Below are 19,835 nucleotides of genomic sequence, written 5' to 3' on the forward strand. Positions count from 1 at the left end.
TGAGGAGACAAATCTTGTTAATATTCCCACAAACTCGTTGTGGTTTGATATTGGTGCATTTGTGCATGTCACTAATTCTTTACATGGTTGTAAAGAACAAAGGAAGACAAACAGTTTTAATGTTTTCGTTGGAGAAGGGACCAAAATGTCTGTTGAGTCCATAGGTACTGTCAAATTGAAATTAGACACTTGGTTTACAATATAACTAAATGATGTGTTATATGTGCCCAAAATGAGGAGGAATTTGGTTTATGCATCAAAGTTGGTTAAACAAGGCTTTGGTTTTATGGGAGATGATGAGTGTGTCAAGTTTTTCAAAAGGGGATCCTTGCACAAAAAAACATTTTTGCATTACTATCTTAGGGAAATACAATGCTATGTAGATTTTGAAAACCTGCATGTTTGAATACTACAACTAAAAGGATGCATGCTTCTGATCAATCCTTCATACTTTGGCACAAGAGGCTAGGATACATTTCAAAAGAAAGAGTTTTTCAGTTATCTAAATTGAATTTGATCCCTGCAATAGACATTAAAACTGCTATAGAATGTGTTGATTGCATCAGGGCAAGATGACTAATGTTAGAAAGTTAGATGTCAAAAAGAGTAGATGCTTGCTCAAAGTCATTCACATAGAAATTTGTGGACCTTTTCCTGTCAAAACTATTTGTGGGAATACTTATTTTGTGAACTTTATAGATGACTCTCAAGATTCAGTTATATTTACCTTATAAGTAAAATGTCTACAATCCTTGAATGTTTCAAAGTTTTTAAAAGTGAAGTTGAAAAACAGTTAAACCATGTGATTAAAATTGTTAGATCAGAAAAGGGTGGTGAATACTTTGGCAAGCATACAAAAGCAGGGCAACAAAAGGTCCATTTGCTCACTTTATTGAAAGTCAAGGGATTGTGGCTCAATATACCACTCATGGTACCCCACAACAGAATGGAGTGGCAGAAATAAGAAATAGAACTTTTATGGAAATGGTGAGAAGCATGATTTCAAGATTTCAAGGTCAAAGCTCCCAAATTTTCTTTGGAGAAAGGCATTGAATACTGCAAGTTACATTCTACATCGAGTGTTCTCAAAGTTTGTGCCTAAGACACCTTTTGAACTATGGTATGGGAGAAAGCCAAGCTTCAATCATTTTCATGTATGGGGCTACAAAGCAGAGGCAAAATTATACAATCCAAATGAAAAAAGCTGACCCTAGAACAACTACATGTTATTTCGTTGGTTACTCAGAGTAGTCAAAGGGTTTTAAATTCTATTATACACAGGCATATACACGAATTCAAGAAACTCAAAATGACATTTTTCTGGAGGATGAAGATGTATTAGACATAACTCAAGATAAATTCAACTTTGAGGAAATAGTGCAATTAGAAAATTCTACTCATCTAAACTACAATCAAGTACCTGTATTTCAAATACCTCACTTAGAAATTGCTGACCTTGATGATGACATGGTAGAAACTGAGAATGAAAATGATGATCATACAAATGTTAAGAATCAAATAGGAACTCAAGATCAAAATCTCAATGTTCAAACAACTAAAAATTCGATTGGTTAACCACAGCTAAGGAAGTCCAACAAAATCAAGAAACCTATGATCTCAGCAAACTATGTATATCTCTAAAAGACAGAATTTGATTATGGTGACATAGATGACCCTGTAACTTGTCAACAAGCTATGAAAAGTCCTCAAGTAGCTATATGGTAGCAAGCAATGGTAGAAGAACTTGAGTCAATGTCTAAAAACAATGTTTGGTCTTTAATGAAACCATCAGTTAACACTAAAGCAGATAACTGCAAATGAGTGTTTAAGACCAAGAGAGATGATGAGGGAAGAATTAAGAGATATAAGGCTTGATTAGTTGCAAAGGAATTCACACAAAGGGAGGGTGTTGATTACAATGACACATTTTCACCCGTTCTTCCAAGGACTCAATGCGAGTAATAATGGCTTTAACAGCTCATTTTGACTTAGAATTGCACCAAATAAATGTCAAAACTGCATCCTTGAATGGTGAACTTGATCAGGATATTTTTATATCTCAACATCCTGGATTTGTTGAAAGGGGGAAAGAATATATGGTTTGCAAATTGAATAAATCGATCTATGGTTTAAAACAGGCTTCAAGGCAATGGTTTTTGAAATTTGATTAAGTAGTTACTTCACAAAGGGTTTATTGAAAACAAGATGGATGATTGTGTCTACCTTAAGTTCAAATGATCCAAGTTTAGATGTACAACTGTTAAAAGAGACCAAATGCATGCTGAGTTCAAACTTTGAAATAAAGGATCTTGGTGAAGCTCATTATGTTCTAGGAATTGAGATTGTGAGAAACAGAAAATGAAAACTCCTTGGTTTATCTCAGAAAGGCTATATAAAGAGAGTGCTTAACAAATTTAACATGGAAACTTGCAACAATGATGATGTTCCAGTGAACAAGGGTGACAAGTTGTCTCGAGATCAATGTCCCAAGAATGAACTTGAGACTAAACTAATGAAGATGAAACCGTATGGTTCATTAGTTGATAGTCTCATGTATGCTAATATTTGCACAAGACCTGATTTGGTTTTCATTGTTTGACTTTTGAGAAAATTTCAATCAAATCCTGGATCAGCTCACTGGTTGGTAGCCAAGAAGATGTTGAGATATTTGCAAAGAAAGGGTTTAAGCTTGTTTATGGGCACGGTGATTCATTATAGTTGATTGAATTTACTGATTCTGATCTTGCTCGGGACGTGGATAAGAGAAAATCAATTGGTGGATATATTTTTAAGTTGAGTGGAGCTGCTTGTGTCATGGAAAAGTGCTAAGCAAACTATAGTGTCAACTTCAACTATGGAAGCTGAGTTTATAGCATGTTTTGAGGGGACGAAGCAAGCTGTTTGGCTCAGAAATTTAATTACTGATACGAAGCTTGTAGATTCAGTTAAGAGGCCTATAAAAATGTTCTGTGATAACAATGCTATTGTGTTTTTCTCAAAGAATAACAAAAGAACTTTGGCTTCAAGGTTAATGGATGTGAAGTTTCTTAAGGTTAGAGAAATGGTCAAGAAATGGGATATTGATGTTCAGTACTTATCTACTGGTGCAATGATTGCAGATCCTCTTATTAAAGCTTTGCCAAACAATGGGTACAAGGAGCATGTTACACAGATGGGGGCTGTAGTGTCTTTTGAACAGTGGGTGTAAAACTGCTTTGAGATTTGGAAGACTGTCGAAGTGTTTCATTAGTGTATGATGACATTAAGGCAGCAGGTAGTTTTGTTTGTTTGAATATTGGTAGTATTTTTTTAGCTAGTCTTATAGCTTATTTTGATTTTCAGTTAGTGTTCAATTCTTCCAGTGTGATCAATTGTTCCAAAAAACAAGTTTGTTCAATAATAATGAGTTTACTAGAAAAATCAATTTTGCGATTTTGTCTGGTGCATACTTATTGGAATTATTGATGTGTTGATTTAGTTAATGTATAACCAAGAGCTTAATGTTATTGAGTTGAGAGCTGTTTTACTCAAAATAGGAGTAATACATTATGTGCTTTGCATTTTAGTTCACATAAGTATTGATTGCATATTGAATATGTAGTAATTGTTGAATTGTTTCTGTAATGTACATAGTAGATTCTTCAATTCCTTATTTTGAAATGCATGACTATATTGTACATGAGTATGAATATGGCTTGAATAAGACTTAGTGATCACTTCTATAAATCTTAAAGATTGGCTGTTGTGTTTCATACTCAAGTGGGAGAATGTAAGATTGTGAGTATGATACATATTATAAAACCAATCATAGTGGTTAAGATTGATATGGAAAAGTCTTGATTAAAGCTATTAGGTTGTCCTAAATGTTTTAAGATGACAGAATTGAGAGAAGTTTTGATTAGTTCTAGAAAAGCATTTAGTGTTGGAACTTTGTAAGGTCTCATAATTCTTTATGGTTTGTATAGTTTGAATCCTAGTCCAATTCTGATAAGGAATGGACATAGGAGTACTGTATATATGTGTCTCAAACCACTGCTCTTGCGTTCGTTGGCTTATTTTGTTCTAAGACCTATTGATTAGAAAAGTTGTTATCACCGCAAAATAGGAAAAGGTTTTGAGCACAGAGGTTGCAATGGCTTTTTCATCAGGATCGAATAATGCAGGTATGTTTTAAGGCTTTGGCTCTTAAGCGTGTTCAATAAAAGGTTTATGAGTTGTGATTCAATTGGATGAATTCTTGTTCCTTGGATAAGAAGTTATAATCTTGTTTTTATACCATTCAGATCAAATATAAATATGCAAGACTCATTAAATTTTGTGAAAACCTTTTGAAAAACCATGTAACTCTTAAGAGTGTGACATCCGCCTTAAGTTACAATTTCCAACCACAAGAAGCATTAACAAGTTTCAGAGTGACATTCCAACAGAAATTGCATCCAATTACTTGTGTAAAGAATTTCGATGACAAAATTCTCTCAGGAGAAGAATGTACTTCTTGGTTCTTGCTTATTGTATGAATTATTTTGATTGGTTGTGTTGACAGTTGATTATCTTATAGAGCAAATTGGGATTTAAACCAAAAGTTTGGAGGTTTTAAATAAATAAATAAAAGTAGTGTTTAGTAATGGTTAAAAAACTATAGTAAGAGAAAATGGGAGATACCCTATTACGGCTAGAAAATTATGACTAAAGTAGTTGTGCTATTAGAAGTTGTGAAATTTTAGAGCTTTAAGGTATTTTTTTTATTGTTAAAAAAATGTATTTTTTTAATATGTCGAGTTATAATGGTGCTTTAAATTACATTTCTAAAGGTGACAAGGATTATCCTATAATATTGAAACAGTAGAGAACAAGGATAGGCCTTGCCCTGCCCTACCATGTTAAACAAATCAAAACAGTAGTAAGTGCAAAAGAAAGTTTTCTGCTGTCCGCAATAAGACTAATCTAAAGAACACATACTAGTTTGCAAGAGGGATGAAAGATTGGAAATAAATGATTATTCAAATTCCGTTTTGATAGATTTATACTTCTAAAGTCTATTTCTAGTTTTGTGTTTGTACAAGGAGGTGCAATAACAAGGACAAATGTTAAGCAGTCAACAATTATTTTTCTCTACTATGTATGCTTCATTAGTGGGATGTTATGGAACTTTAATGCATGCATATTAGGTAATGATATACAAGTGTTGATTACATTAACACTACAGATATGACTGCATACATGTTAAATAGAGTTTTTCCTCATTTAGTTTCCTCATTAATTGTGATACTCACCCTTAAGCTCATTTATCATATTTATATGTTGTCCATGACTTGTTAGTACATTATGTGAATGTCGTTTCATGTATGTGATTATAGAGGTATATGTATCCGCCGTATATGATTTCATTGTCTATAGTCCTACGAGCTAATGACATTTAACATTGATAGATATTCTTATCAAGTAGTCTTTCAAAGTTGTGCACATAAGGATATAAATTCTTGATCTTAAAGAGAGCTTCTTGAATAGATGTTACACCCATATAGGAGAACGTAAGACTTTTATTGGGCTTACATCTATTTAAGAGACCTAATTAATTGATTAAGAACACAAGATAGGAAGCAATAATTGATTTTCCCGGATTACTTGACAGTGAAGCAAAGTAATAATAATGTGAATATTCGTCATTAGGTCATGGATTTTGAAAGTGCTAAATATATGTATTAGGGTTTTCTTTATGGGCAAGAAACCTAAAACTTTCACCTATAAATATGAGGCTTAGGTCCTCACTCTCAACACATTATTCTAGCACAAAACCTACCCTATATAAGAGTGCATAAAGCGTGTAAAGAGAGGAAGACTTTGCTTGTTCCTTGTTGCTCATGGTTCAGTCTTGTTCATATCAATTGCTCTCAAATTAGTACTGTTAGTGTCATATTATAGATCAACTTACATCAGACTCTCTGTCTCCCCTCTATTTTATTTTGGATTACAAAAGAGTTGGTGAGAGTTTTTCTCTCCCTTTGTGAGAGCTCTTTCCTTTCCTTCTTTTCAGATCCAGTTTGCTTTTATTTTGTTTGTTGTTTTGAGAGTTGGTGGCCTGGGCATCTAGCGTTTGTCCCTATCTTTTCTATTTTGTTTTCTTCTTTTTTTTAGTTTTTCTATTTTCTTTTCAAACCCCAATCTCAATTTTCAAGCTCATATCTTTCTTCCCCACCATCTTCCCTTTCTCTTAATCAAACATAAGATTTTGCAGTATTGGATCCAATTTGGGATTTCAATTTTTGGGTCTAGGTTGGCGGCGAGAATGTAAGATTATATTTTTGTTTTAGGAAAGTTTGTCATTTTAGGGTTGTTTTGGACATGTAGTGGTTTTTGTGAACCCACCTTGGCTCAAAAGCTACTCCAAACGTGGTTGGCAAGAGACAAGCAATGAGATGTAGATTTATATAGACTAGGGCATCTGAGACTAGAAGAGTGGATTGGTGACTAGACAATTTCAACCCTGCTTTTTCTGATTTCTTATATCTTAATTTTGTTGTATTAGATTGAATAGTATTTGATAGTAAATAAGCTGGATTAAAGAACGTTTGCCCGAAAAAAAGTAAGTCATCGGGTAAGAATTTTACATTTTACATTTTTCTTTATTTAACGCTTTCTCGATAAAATCTTGGTCGGGCTATTATATTTTATCATTTTTTTCATAAATGTAAACTTTTCTATGTCAAAAACTTTTGTCAGGCATGAGTAGTTCGTCAAGCATGGTTGGGAAATGCAGTTTTGTGCAACGAAATGGCTGCTGGAAATTCAATCAAGAAAAATATAATTGCCAAACGATTTTTAAGTTTCGTAGTGTAAAAATTTGAGCGATGACTTTTGTGCGAGTAACTTTTTCGAATAGAGTTTCGTTAGCTAAAAGTTTAGGCGATGAAACAATAGGTGACACGATGAGCAGATAACGAAAGTATGATCATGCAATGGTAAATTGATAATTCGATAATTCAAAAACCCTAGTCAATGAAATACTATTTGTAACCGTAAATACTATTGAAGCATCCCTTCTAATACGCATACCTGTGCATCCCGTAGGGCGTAGTATAATTGCATGAATTTCGTCAATATGGTAATTTATACACGTTACCCTAATCTAGGTGTAACGTAGAAAATTCTTTTTCAAGTATATTAATGGAAACTAACAAACACACACACACACACACACACATTGTATAAAAGAAAAGACCCACTCACAGATCTTGTCGTTGGGTCGAACCCGCCTCGCGGGCATCGAAGATCCTTGCAATGCGTTTCACCTAGAAACGAAACCATTTACATAAATATGACGTACTAACATAATTACGCGTTTTCGTACAAAGTACGATTAATAAAAGAACTATTTTAAAATGGTCAAATTTGGGAAAACGGACGGCGGATTAGAATTCGGCACGTCGAGAAACTTAAGGAAGGACCTTGGGTTCCTCCACACGCCGCCATAAGGTGGTTGCATAGGCAGCCACGCGTTGGATGCGCCATTCACAGTGGATTCCTCATGCGTGCCCACACATCTGCGAGTACGACAATACTCGCCTTCCTCGCGAAGGCTTGCATTATGCAGGTTTTTTGTTCGACTTCAGAGCTCCAAATGAGCTCAAATCTTAGTCATTTTTAGTGATTTAAAAACCAAAGTAAAGCTAGGAATGTGAGCAATTAGTTTATACCTAATGGGAGCTTAATCGTGGTCGGTGTTGGCCGGGAATTTGGTTTTAAAGTGGTCGGATGGCCACGGTTTTACTTTACCAGAAAACTGGGGAAAGCCTCTCATTCATCTCTACAATCTCATAACCCTATCGAAAAGGAAGGGAAATAGAGTGTTCCCGAGGTTTACCTTGGTTGGAGTAGATGAGAACTCATCAAAGAAGATGATGAACAGTGGTAATGGGCACTATGCAGTGTAAGCTCCATGTCTGGGTTGACGTTCACTGTTTAAGCTTAACAAAGATGGGGAATAACAAGTTGTGGTAAGGGTTTAATGGTTTGGTTCACCGAAACCAGCGAGTGATGGTGCACAGAGGGCGAGAAAGTTTGAGATGGGGAAGAGTGAAGTAATGGCAAAGAAAGAAAACATGGTGAAGGTGCCGGCTCGCCATCGTGGTAAGTGGTGGCTCGCCTTACGGCCGGTCAATGTTGCAGGCAGAGGAGAGGGCTAAAGGAGAAAGAAGAGTCGGGAAAGGAGAGAAAGCTGAGAGGGTTAGAAGAAAGAGGTAAGCCAGAGAATAGAGGAAGTGAGGTAAGGGAGATTTGAAAAAAAATAAGATAATCCCGAGAGATAGAGGGACACGGGAGAGGTGTGGAGGAATGGGGCGTGGGCCCACGTGATACACAACCCAAGGCCAAAAAGACAAAATCGAATTATCTCCCGAAAGCATGAAATTGCTAAAACACCCATCACACTTCATAGTTTGTAAAATCTTCGCCGTAACTCCAAATTCAGTTCCACTTACGCCTACTCATTCATACCATTGAGTTCTTCGAGAATATGGTAAAATAGTAGCTCATACACGTCGCAAAAAGATGGTTAACAAAAGTCAACAATCTCTCCTATATGGGCATTTTCATCAATTCACTATTTTAAAATTAATAAAATCGTAAACTTAAGGACTGGTTGTCATAATCTACCCACCTAAACAAAAAATTTGTCCTCGAAATTTGAAATAAGTTGCTATATAAAAATAGTGAAAAGATAGCTAAAAATAATATATATATAATAGATATCAACTTAGAGAGGTTGCATGAAAGAGAATGTCATTTCGTCGCGATCGGATTGCAATGATTCCTCTTTCATGCCTCTAAGCTAATACTTTCTTTCTCCTTCAGTACAATACTAAAATATAAAACCTTTAGAAAGGTATAAAGTAAAAAATATATACATAATAACATAACATCAAAAATACATATGTAGTGAAGTGAAGTTAAAATAGTTGTACTGAAATTAAAACCGAACATAGAAATATTCCACTTACACACTCGTAGTGTAACGTACTCTGAGAATAAGTGTAGTATCCTTAGGTCAAGCCCAACAATAGATAACTAAATAAAAATACTAACGTAGACGACCTAATTTTCCACTTGCTTAACGATTCCAATGAATAAGTTATCGATATTACGGTCTGCAACCCATAATACTGGTAACTCATTGTTGTCATGATAAGCAAGCAAATAATTCTCGAGGATGCAATATTACCATCATGCCCCTCATTGGGAAATACACATAAATCAACTGAATAATGTCTCGATCACGCTCACGTACTACCCTCTTGGGTGTCAACGTCAATAGCACACAATTTTGCTATATCGTAATCTCGATCATTCGAATACCTATTTGCAAAATTCTTCTGTCAATCATGTACTGTGTATAGAATTTCTATGCCATATCTCAAATGGTGCCATACGCCTAAATAAAATAGTAACTGTAGTTACACACAACTCTAATAAAAATAAATGTTTGTTACAACCATACTGTCTGTAGAACGAACAAAACACAATATGTACACTAAGGTCTGAGTAGTTCGTTCAGACTAACCGTTAGTTTGAGCGTGAAATGTGGTACTAGCGGAAAAAAAACTTAGTACACATGGCTTTCAACAAGACTGCCAAAGACTTAGAAGTAAAACGCACATCATAGTGAGATCCATTAGTAGCACGCACATCATGTAGCTGAACAATGTAGTTCACAAGTACCTTAGGGCACAGGTTCATTGTGTCTTTCTCTCGAATTTAGCGAAAAGCTACACCGAAAAGGCTGAAGGAATACTCAAGAATTTGATAGTCAAAACAAATCCATCAGATCAACAATATAAGGTAACTGGAATGAATGTATGACATCTCGCTACAACGGTAGCTTCTGAAAGATTCAATCACCAACGGTAAAGATTCATTTAGCAAGGTATTTATTGGGTGATTAAGGAATTAATTGTCACAACTAAAATTTTAATGTCCGAGTTATTCTCCTAGACAATCTGTTTGCCTCAGAAATAATACGAAGTGTAGTAGGGTAGACACGTACCTAGGGTTGACTGAAATGCCTTCTGGCATAAGAAGGTGAATATGGAATCCTAGTTACAGTAGATGTTGATCAAAACACCGGAAAGCCTAATAATCTCAAGAATGAGGAATTTTTAATAAGTGGTAAAAAATGTAGTCCCCATGGAACCAACATAAAGTGAGATGACCTGTCGAGTCAGTCAATAATGATCGAAATATTATCATAATCTCCACATGTACAAGATACCTCACACTGGAAGCTTATGGTGATATTTCCCATCTCCATACAAATACAGGAAGTGATTATAACCACTCGAATGATTTCTTGATGGTTTGTAAGTAATGCCATATCAATACTCGTGAGTTCTAGCTAAAATGGGATAGGACATGCTAAAAGTGTTCAAGGGTATATATGTTTTTTGTTGCGGTAACAGTAATTACGTTTGCACAACCGGGGTGACACACGATAGTGCAATCGTAGACATTGATTTGGTATCTCCATCGTTGTTGTAAAAAATTTAGCTCTTTTCAAAAGAATGTGTATTTGAGAAGTTTGTGAGGTTGGTAAAGATTTTGGACATGTTTCTCCACAGAGAAGTGTCATCCTATTTTTCAAGTAAGAATGATAATTATTGACTCAAGGTCATGAGTAAGATGGTTCATTTCATACGATTCCAATCATTGGGAAACATAAGTGATACCCTGTCATGTTGCATCTACCCAGCCAAATTATCCAGATAAAATGTCATTGTGGATTTCCAAATTATCAACGTTGTCAAAAAATGTAAGAATAATGCTCCGAAAGAGACAACACTTAGGTTGTCAGAAAGCTTATTCATATCCAACATCTCAAACTAAACTAACTTTCCTCAGTCAATAAGTGAGGAAAAACACAACAGCAAAAAAAATCGCTAAGAAATTGTCGATAAAATCGACAAGACCAAAGATATCTCGAATTTCACAACACTTTGTGAGAATTTCAAGTTTCTCCCGCTACAACCTTTTTGGTAAAAGAAAAGAATATCGTCTGCTGAAATCACGTCTCCTAAGAAAAGTACCAACTTAATCAAAGTTAAGAGTTGAGGAATTTGGTATAAAGTTTACTGTCGGTGTTTAGAAAATTTGCTCTCATTGCTAGGATAGGTGAGAAAGTCATCGGTAAGACCACCACGAAGTCGACAAGTTACAAAAGAAAACTTGAGTTCCAAAAGTTGGTCAGGTAGACCATCAATTCAAAATATGGGTTAATGGTTTTAATCGTCACTCGATTAAGTTGCTAAAATCTAGTTACGATTCTAAGGTTCAATCTTTCGCCTTTGCGGATAGATTTGAGGTTCCCTAGATGAAGTGTTTGGTTAGGTAAATTCTTAATTGGTAAGCTCTTGTAACTAAGTTCTCTCAAGGATGTAGGAATCATTTGGAAATGCGCAAGGAAAACTGGTGTAGTACGAGAAAATGGATTGATGGTGTACTTCATTTCTCAATTTAGTGATATCCTAAGTTTTGGGAAATGATGCCAAAGGTATACGTCCTCGAAATGTACCATACTACTTCCTTCCTATATGCCATGTACTCAAAGATCTACATAATTTTCTCAATGCTCAATTCGCTCTTACAGCAGGAAAATAACTTGTGCCTCAATTCTAATATTTGCCTGTGGAAGTGAACAAAAAAGTGACTGGTTGAAAAGGTTTTGGTTACCTAAATGGGTAATATAGTTAACACAACCATGAGTTTACTGTCCTAATACAAAGCTTGCTCCTAAGTTTCCACGATTTAAATTTCTCTGGCCCAAGTAGTCACTGTTAATTAGTCTATCAGTTAGGCCTCTAATTAACACTTTTAAGACATTTTGATATTGTTCACTACCTTGAAACTGTGAACTGGCGTTATGGCACAAAGGTATCACTCCCAGATACTAGAATGTGGTTGGTATCAGAAATCATACCGTCAGAGTACTAGTTGATTACTTCGGGATATCGGACAACATCATCACTTAGTAGCGCCATTGTAGGCTGATTATAGGTTAGAGCCCACTCAGGAGGATGGTTTCAGATGATTGGCAAGGAACTAGTCCTAGTTGATTTCGTTGATTCCAGGAGGAATTGATTACTGCTTTTGGGATTTATGCTACCCGAAGGTATAAAAACTCATACTCACAAGCCTATATTCATCGAAATGACAAGTACAACATCCACAGGAAATTTGGGAACTAATGTTGGTTGGAATGTCTTAAGGCCAGTGTTGGCTAATAATCCACTTTAAACGAAAGTCAATCTTCCTCCTGAAGATCCAGAATGGTCACTAGTGCGTTTGAAAAGATTAGTGCTATCGAGGACCAAAAGTGGATGTCCCCCAGATGTTCTTCCATCGAGTGCTACCATTTTAGCACCATGTTGTCGCTCAAGACATTTATGGAATCTGGACAAAAGTAAACTTTGTAGGAATTCTGATAAATGGTATTCTAACGAGTACTGCCAAGAGATCAAAACTATTATTGGTTTCCCAACTTAAAAAGGTTGGTAAAGATGATGCGATAATAGTAGTGGGATTTATGAGTAAAGTCTTCAGTGATACACAATTACCGACACAATAGGCCTCCTTTAAGACCACAAACTCGTTTCCGAATCAAAATTTTTTCCTTGGTAGGAAGGTTCTCTATTTAAAGTCTAGGGATGGTCGCCAAAATGTTCTTCTAGAAGGTCGATAAGCCGTCTAAGTAGCCCATAACTAAGGAAAAACTAACACGTTTTTTCGTATTCAACGAGGTGGTAGGACTCTACACTTTCAAGAACCAATAATGCTTACATCATGCGTGTGATGAACACAATATTGCCCAAACTTATGCTCTGATACCAAACTGACACACCCCGACCCGGAATGTCCACCTAGGCTCCGAATCTAGCTGTGATGGCTGACACCAGGAGGGTGACGAAGCCATAAAGTGTAGTGATGTGGAAATGTGGGTAAATTTCAACCTAAAGGTGCCTAAATGTAAGAGTGTGCTTGTGAGCGGGAATGAACCTAATTTACACGTGATGTCAAAGTATAAGTAAAGTACATTAAAGTAGGATGAGAATTATACCATCAGTAGTATTCCCACAACAACATTTTGCCAGAAATCCTCGTTGACATGAAAGCTCTGCCATTAATACCTGGAGGGGCGAAAAACAAGGGTAAGTGGGCCTAAAAATAAAGTTTTCTAAAAACCTTTTTGAAAACATTATAACCCCTCACCGTAAAACAAGTATAGTTTCCAAAATATACATACTACATATAGTCTGAAAATACTTACCATAGCCTGCAATATCTCAAGAATTTAATGCGTCACAAAATTTGTAAATAGGCATATAACTTCAGTAATCACAATATCTCACAAAAATAAACATATCACATCGAGTGCTCATCGACATATGCTAACACACAAGTTCATGCAGAGGTATTCTAACATGAACATGACTGGATGTAATAATGATTTACACTCTAGTACTACAATCACGTGAAGATTGGAACTATGCGCATCACATACGAGTTCTAATTACCTCTAGCAACCTAGGACATGACTGGCACCTACAATGGATCCAAAGTGAGCGTATGGTGCGATGTGAACATACACATGAAAGACTAGCCCTGACCCGAGCAAGTACTAACACCAGTGCAGCACACGATGAGCAGATAATGCAAGTATGATCATGCAATGGTAAATCAATAATTCGATAATTCAAAAACCTTAGTCAATGAAATACTATTCATAACCGTAAATACTATTAAAGAATCCCTTCTAATACGCATACTTGTGCATCCCATATGACGTAGTATAATTGCATGAAGTTCATCAACACTGTAATTTTATACACGTTACCCTAATCTAGGTGTAACGTAGAAAATTCTTTTTCAAGTATATTAATGGAAACTAACAAAAAAGAAAAAAGAAAAAAAAAATATATATATATATAAAAGACCCACTCATAGATCATGTTATTGGGTTGAACCTGCCTAGCGGGCATCAAAGATCCTTACAATGAGTTTCACCTAGAAATGAAACCATTTATGTAAATATGACGTACTAACGTAATTATGCGTTTTTGTACAAAGTACAACTAATAAAAGAAATATTTTAAAATGGTCAAATTTGGGAAAACAGATGACGGATTCGGATTCGGCACGTTAAGAAACCTAAGGAGGGACCTCGAGTTCCTCCACCCGCCACCGCACTCGCCACTCACAATGGCTCCCTTACGCGCGTCTGCGAGTACAACAGTACTTGCCTTCCTCGAGAAGGCTTGCGTTTTGCAGGTTTTTGGTCCAACATCAGGAGCTCCAAATGAACTCAAATCTCAGTCATTTTCAGTGATTTAAAAACCAGAGTAAAGCTAGGAATGCGAGGAATCATTTTATACCTATTGGGAGACCAATTGTGGTCAGATGACCATGGCTTTGCTTTTCCAGAAAACTAGGGAAAGCCTCCAATTCATCCTTATAGTCTCCAAACCCTACCAAAACAAGTGCAAAACCCTAAGATCTTCCACAAACATTAAAAAGGAATAGAAAAAGAGTGTTCTTGAGGCCTACCTTGGTTGGAATCGATGAGAACTCGTCGGAGAATATGATGAACAGTGGTAATGGCCACTGTGCAGTGCAAGCTCCATGTCTAGGTTTGATGTTCACAATCGGAGCTTAACAAAGATGGGGAATAATAAGGTGTGGTGGGGGTTTAATGGTTTGGCTTGCTGGAGCCAGTGAGTGATGGTGGTGCAGTACACGACTACACTAGTTTTCACAGAAGGCGAGAGAGTTTGAGATGGGGAAGAGTAGAGCAATGAAAGAGAAGGAAAACATGGTGAAGGTGCCGGCTCGCCGTCGTGATGAGTGGTGGCTCGCCTCACTACCAATCAATGTTGCAGGCAGAGGAGAGAGCTAAGGGAGAAAGAGGAGTTAGGAAAGGAGAGAGAGCTAAGAAGGTTAAAGAGAAAGAGGTGAGTTGGCAGCCAGAGAGTGGAGGAAATGAGGTGAGGGAGAGTTGAAAAAAAAAATGAGATAGTCCCGAGAGATAAGGGACACTAGAGAGAGGTGGAGGAATTGGGTGTGGGCCCCACGTGGTACATAGCCCAAGGCCAAAAGACAAAATCAAATTATCTCTCGAAAACGTGAAATTACTAAAACGCCCATCACGCTCCATAGTTTGTAAAATCTTCATCGTATGTGTTTGTACCATCAAGTACTTCGAGAATACGGTAAAATAGTAGCTCATACATGTCGCAAAAAGACAGTCAACAAAAGTCAACAATCTCTCCTCTAGGAGCATTATCGTCAATTCACTCTTTTAAAATTAATAAAATCGTAAAATTAAGGACGGATTGTCACATGAAACCAATGGGTACATTTAATCATGATTGATGAGTATTCAAATGTGCAGATTTTGTAGGTAAAGGGTACAATATTGTTTTCCTTATGGGTCCATTTCCTTAACTACTCTTATTTATATGGGTACATTATAAAAAATTTGGTACTTTCTAAAAAAAAGCAATAATAGAATTATCATGAATTTAGATGAAGATAAGAATTTTGTATTTCTATGATTACATTGAATTCTGGCAATTAATTATGATAACTGACGAAGAAATTAATTACCTTGATAAGAATACATTTTTTAATTTAAGAACAAAGAAGGTGACATAGAAATCTATTAATACTAATAATATTGCAGTTCCAGACAATGATATTAGTGGATAGGAACGGCATTCAAAGTCTACCAAAAGCAAAACCAATTGGGGTAAGAAAATTCTCTCATTCCCCTTAAAAGAAATATAATTAAAACAAGATAGAAGACTAGATTTTTTTCCATCAAAATAAAAAGCTACGTTTTAGGGTGCTATATTCAATTTTTTCTACCAAAACAGCCTATAAAAACAACTGCAATAAGGCAGACATATGATTGAAGAAGATCAGTAGCAAATTTTTTTTTTAAAAAAAAAACGATAAAATGGGCTCCAGCTTGGTTGTTCTATTTGTTTGCTTAGTGTTTTTGCTAGTGTCACTTTCCAGAGTTCTAGCTCAGCAAAAAATTTTCGATGTGACAAAATACGGTGGCGTTGGTGATGGAATAACTGATAATGTCAAGGTAATTTTTATCTTAATTTAAGATAATTATAAGTTTTCATTTAACACTTTGATTTAATAATATTTGTTTTCATTCGTAAGGAAGATGTCTAAGATTCGACTCCTGTAAAATTCTATATAATTAGCTAGATTATTATTATATTTACTAAACACTAAACTCTAATAATATTATTCTTTATTTGTAAGTAAGATGTTTGCCACTTAGATTCTATATAATTAGCTACATTCTTACCCCTTTTTGTTTATCTCTAGGCTTTCACCGATGCATGGACTGTAGCTTGCCAAAATAATGGGGGTGGTGTGGTCTTATTCCCACCCGGAGTATACTTGCTGAGCCCGTTGGTTTTGAACGGTAAATGCAAAGGACCAATCGGAGTTCAGATAGAGGGGACTCTACTGGCGCGGGTGGAGAAGGAATATTCGGTTGATATTGACCATTGGATCACCTTCAAATATGTTGACAACTTCGTAATCAACGGTGGTGGTTCGTTGAATGGGCAAGGACCTTCTGCTTGGCCCTATAACGACTGCAAGAAAAATCCACATTGCAAACGACTTCCCTGTGTAAGTTCTTGCATCAATTACTTGCTTAGTTTGTTCGTATATATTATGGGCTTGCATGGGCAGTGGTGGAGCCATTGTATAACAATGGGGTCATGATAAGTAGGTGTAAAATTAAGTATATTTTTGTTTATAGTTTGTCCACATAGTAATATCATATTTTTGGTTTATATGTAAAGCGCTAAGAAAAAGTAAAAGAAACATCAAGCACCACACATGACAATAAGCCACGAATCAAGAAGTCAATACATCCAGGAAATATGTAGTCAAGGACAGAAGTGGAAATTAGAACACGAGTTTTTTTTGGTCAATTAATAAGAATTTGAGTTAAGCACATTGTAAGGGACAGAGGAAATCTGAGAGCAACTCCACCCCTAAAAACTTTGCGCCAGCACCCAGCCCATTTATCCACTTAATTGAACAGTAATAGACCCAATAAACAGTAATAGGCCAAGAGCATCTCCACTCCTAAAACTTAATAGCCTAGTCAATTTTAATAAAATATTATTATTTTTTTATTATAAAATAATAATTTAATTTATTAAAATATTATCAATTTTATTAAACCCCAATCCATCACTCCCACTCCCCCTCAAAACCTCACCATGTCGCGCCGCTCCTGGAACCTCCCTCTGCATCTTTCTCTCTCTCTCTCTCTCTCTCTCTCTCTCTCTCTCTCCCTCCCCCCATTCGAATTTAAGGAGCTCTTCCGGTCTTCCCCACAGAAAAATGAAACACTGCAACAGCAGTAAGGTTCCTCGGCCCACCTTTTCCATCCTCAGCTGGTTTTTCCCGGAAAATCAACCAAACAGCCAACAAATCTCACAAAAACCACTTTTTCCTCATGGGTTCTATTGGAAGGTGGCCTTTTTCTATCCAAATTTTCAGAAAATTAATTTCTTGAGCTTGGTATTGCAAATTGTGATATGGGTTTTTCTTGGTTTGCTGGGTTGCTTTCTGGGTTTGTTTATCGTTGTTCTGTCGGAATCGGAGATTGTCACGGTTGGCCCGGCTGATGTCAGATAGCCCGGCATCTGGGTCTGTCGATTTTGAGCCGGTCTCTTGCCTGGCTTAGGCTGAGTGCCAGCCTATCTGCTGGGTTGGAGGGGAAAGCCTGGGTGTCGGGCCATTTTTTTGGCTGGGTGGCGGCCTATCAGTGCCCCGGTGGAACTGCTCTGAATTAAGAAGAAGATGCAACACAAAAGAAGAAGATAGAGGAAAGAAAGAAGAAAATTGAAGCAACATCAGCAGAGGAGATCATTGAGAAACAAAATGCTAATCTACAAACCATTTCTTTCCCAAACCAGTAGGGGTCAAGACAAAAAAACAAGAGGGAAAACTTTGGGTTATCGGGGTCAAGTGAGTTCAATGACCCCAGTGTGGCTCCACTAGTGTGCATGGGCAATGTGAACCTCATGCACGTCCCATACAGACTTAGTTGATCATTTTATGGTTTTCTAATACAAGATTGATGGAAGTATGTATTAGTATACTAAAATACGATAACATCGTGTGATCATTAATCAGTTCACCAAATATAATCTGAAAATTATTATGCGATACTAAAATGCCATAACATCTCATAATCATTAATTAGTTCACGCGTAATAAGAACATAAATAAGAGAGTTGATATTTTCGCTTTTTAGGATATAGTCTCAGATTATGAATAAATATTTATTTATGTCATAACATATGGATATATTATACTTGCGTATAATAACCAAACTCTAATGACCTACATTCCTCATCATGAAGGGTTCATAAACGTTGTTAGAAAATTTGAGCTTCTTACCATTACTCCTAATGCTGATTGTTAATGCTTGTGGTTCCCCTTTTATTCCAGAGTTTGAGATTGGATTACGTCACAAATGCAAGGATAGATCACATAACGTCGATCAACAGCAAGAACCTCCACATCGGCCTTTTCGCAAGCCACGACATAACAATTAGCAGCATCAACATATCAGCCCCCGCTAACAGCCCCAACACCGACGGAATCCACCTCGGTTTGTCACAAAACATCCAAATCTTGGACGCAGCGATCGCCACCGGCGATGACTGTATAAGCTTCAGCACTGGAACAAACAACGTCAACATCAGCGGCGTTCACTGCGGTCCAGGCCACGGAATAAGCATCGGAAGCCTTGGCAAGATAGTTGGTGACAATGTTTCTTTTGTGGACATAAGAAACTGCACCTTCTTTGGTACTCAAAATGGAGTGAGGATCAAAACATGGGCTCCCTCTGAACCAGGCCTTGTGTCACATATTACCTTCGAGCAAATTCAAGTCGATCAGGTCAAAAACCCCGTCATCATCGATCAACAATATTGCCCTTCTCGTATTTGCGATCCAGAGGTACGTAATCGCTAATAAGTACTTATGTACCACTGAATAGAAAGTTAATATGATGCTATTGTAAGGTGGGCACAAATGAGTAATTTGCCGCTGTATTAACTTACCGATTTGTTACTGCTTTAGCGCTACTGTATAATGTGATTCGTGTATAAATGTAGCCCTATACCATGATTATACGTATCGCTTTCGATGTGTGCAGGTCTACTCCCGAGTTCAAATCGAAGAAGTTCGGTTCAGTAACATTTGGGGTACTTCAATCACCCAAAATGTAGTTAATCTTAAATGTAGCAAAGCTACACCCTGTCAGAAGATTGGGTTGAATGACATCAACCTAACTTACAGCGGTCGTGAGGGACCGGCTCAATCAACATGTTCAAACGCAGATGTCAGAATTTCTGGCCGGCAAAATCCCCCCGCTTGCACAGGCAAAGATAAAGCTTTAGGATGAACAATGCAGTTTTTCTGTATGCAAGTCTATGTACTTCTTTGTTGCATCCATTTGGTGGAAATGTGAGCCAGTGAAATTGCACCAATATGTTAACTTTCAAATTCTGATTATGATTCCATACTGTAAACTGCAAGTGGCCCTTAACCACAATGGTGGAAAAGTGTTGAGCTATTACATGACGACGTGGATTTGAACCCTGTCGGTAGCTAATCTAACATCTAATCTAACAAAATATATCTTTTGACCAAAAAAATAAAATAAAAAACCCATAAACCCTAGGCCTCGTTTGGTGTCTAGAAGAGATTTGGATTGGATACTAAACTATAGATTT

The 19,835-nt window shown here is 36.6% G+C and overlaps 1 protein-coding gene across 1 annotated transcript; it reads left to right on the forward strand.

Moving 5' to 3' along the window:
* Nucleotides 1-18,516: 18,516 nt before the first annotated feature.
* On the forward strand, nucleotides 18,517-19,645 carry LOC137715616 (polygalacturonase-like). Its single transcript, XM_068454960.1, has 2 exons — nucleotides 18,517-19,056; nucleotides 19,256-19,645. The coding sequence occupies exons 1-2, from the start codon at nucleotides 18,517-18,519 to the stop codon at nucleotides 19,502-19,504; spliced, it is 789 nt and encodes a 262-aa protein (XP_068311061.1). The 3' UTR covers nucleotides 19,505-19,645.
* The last annotated feature ends 190 nt before the right edge of the window (nucleotides 19,646-19,835 follow it).

This window comes from Pyrus communis, chromosome 14 (genome assembly GCF_963583255.1).
Source record: "Pyrus communis chromosome 14, drPyrComm1.1, whole genome shotgun sequence".
Lineage (NCBI taxonomy): Eukaryota > Viridiplantae > Streptophyta > Magnoliopsida > Rosales > Rosaceae > Pyrus > Pyrus communis.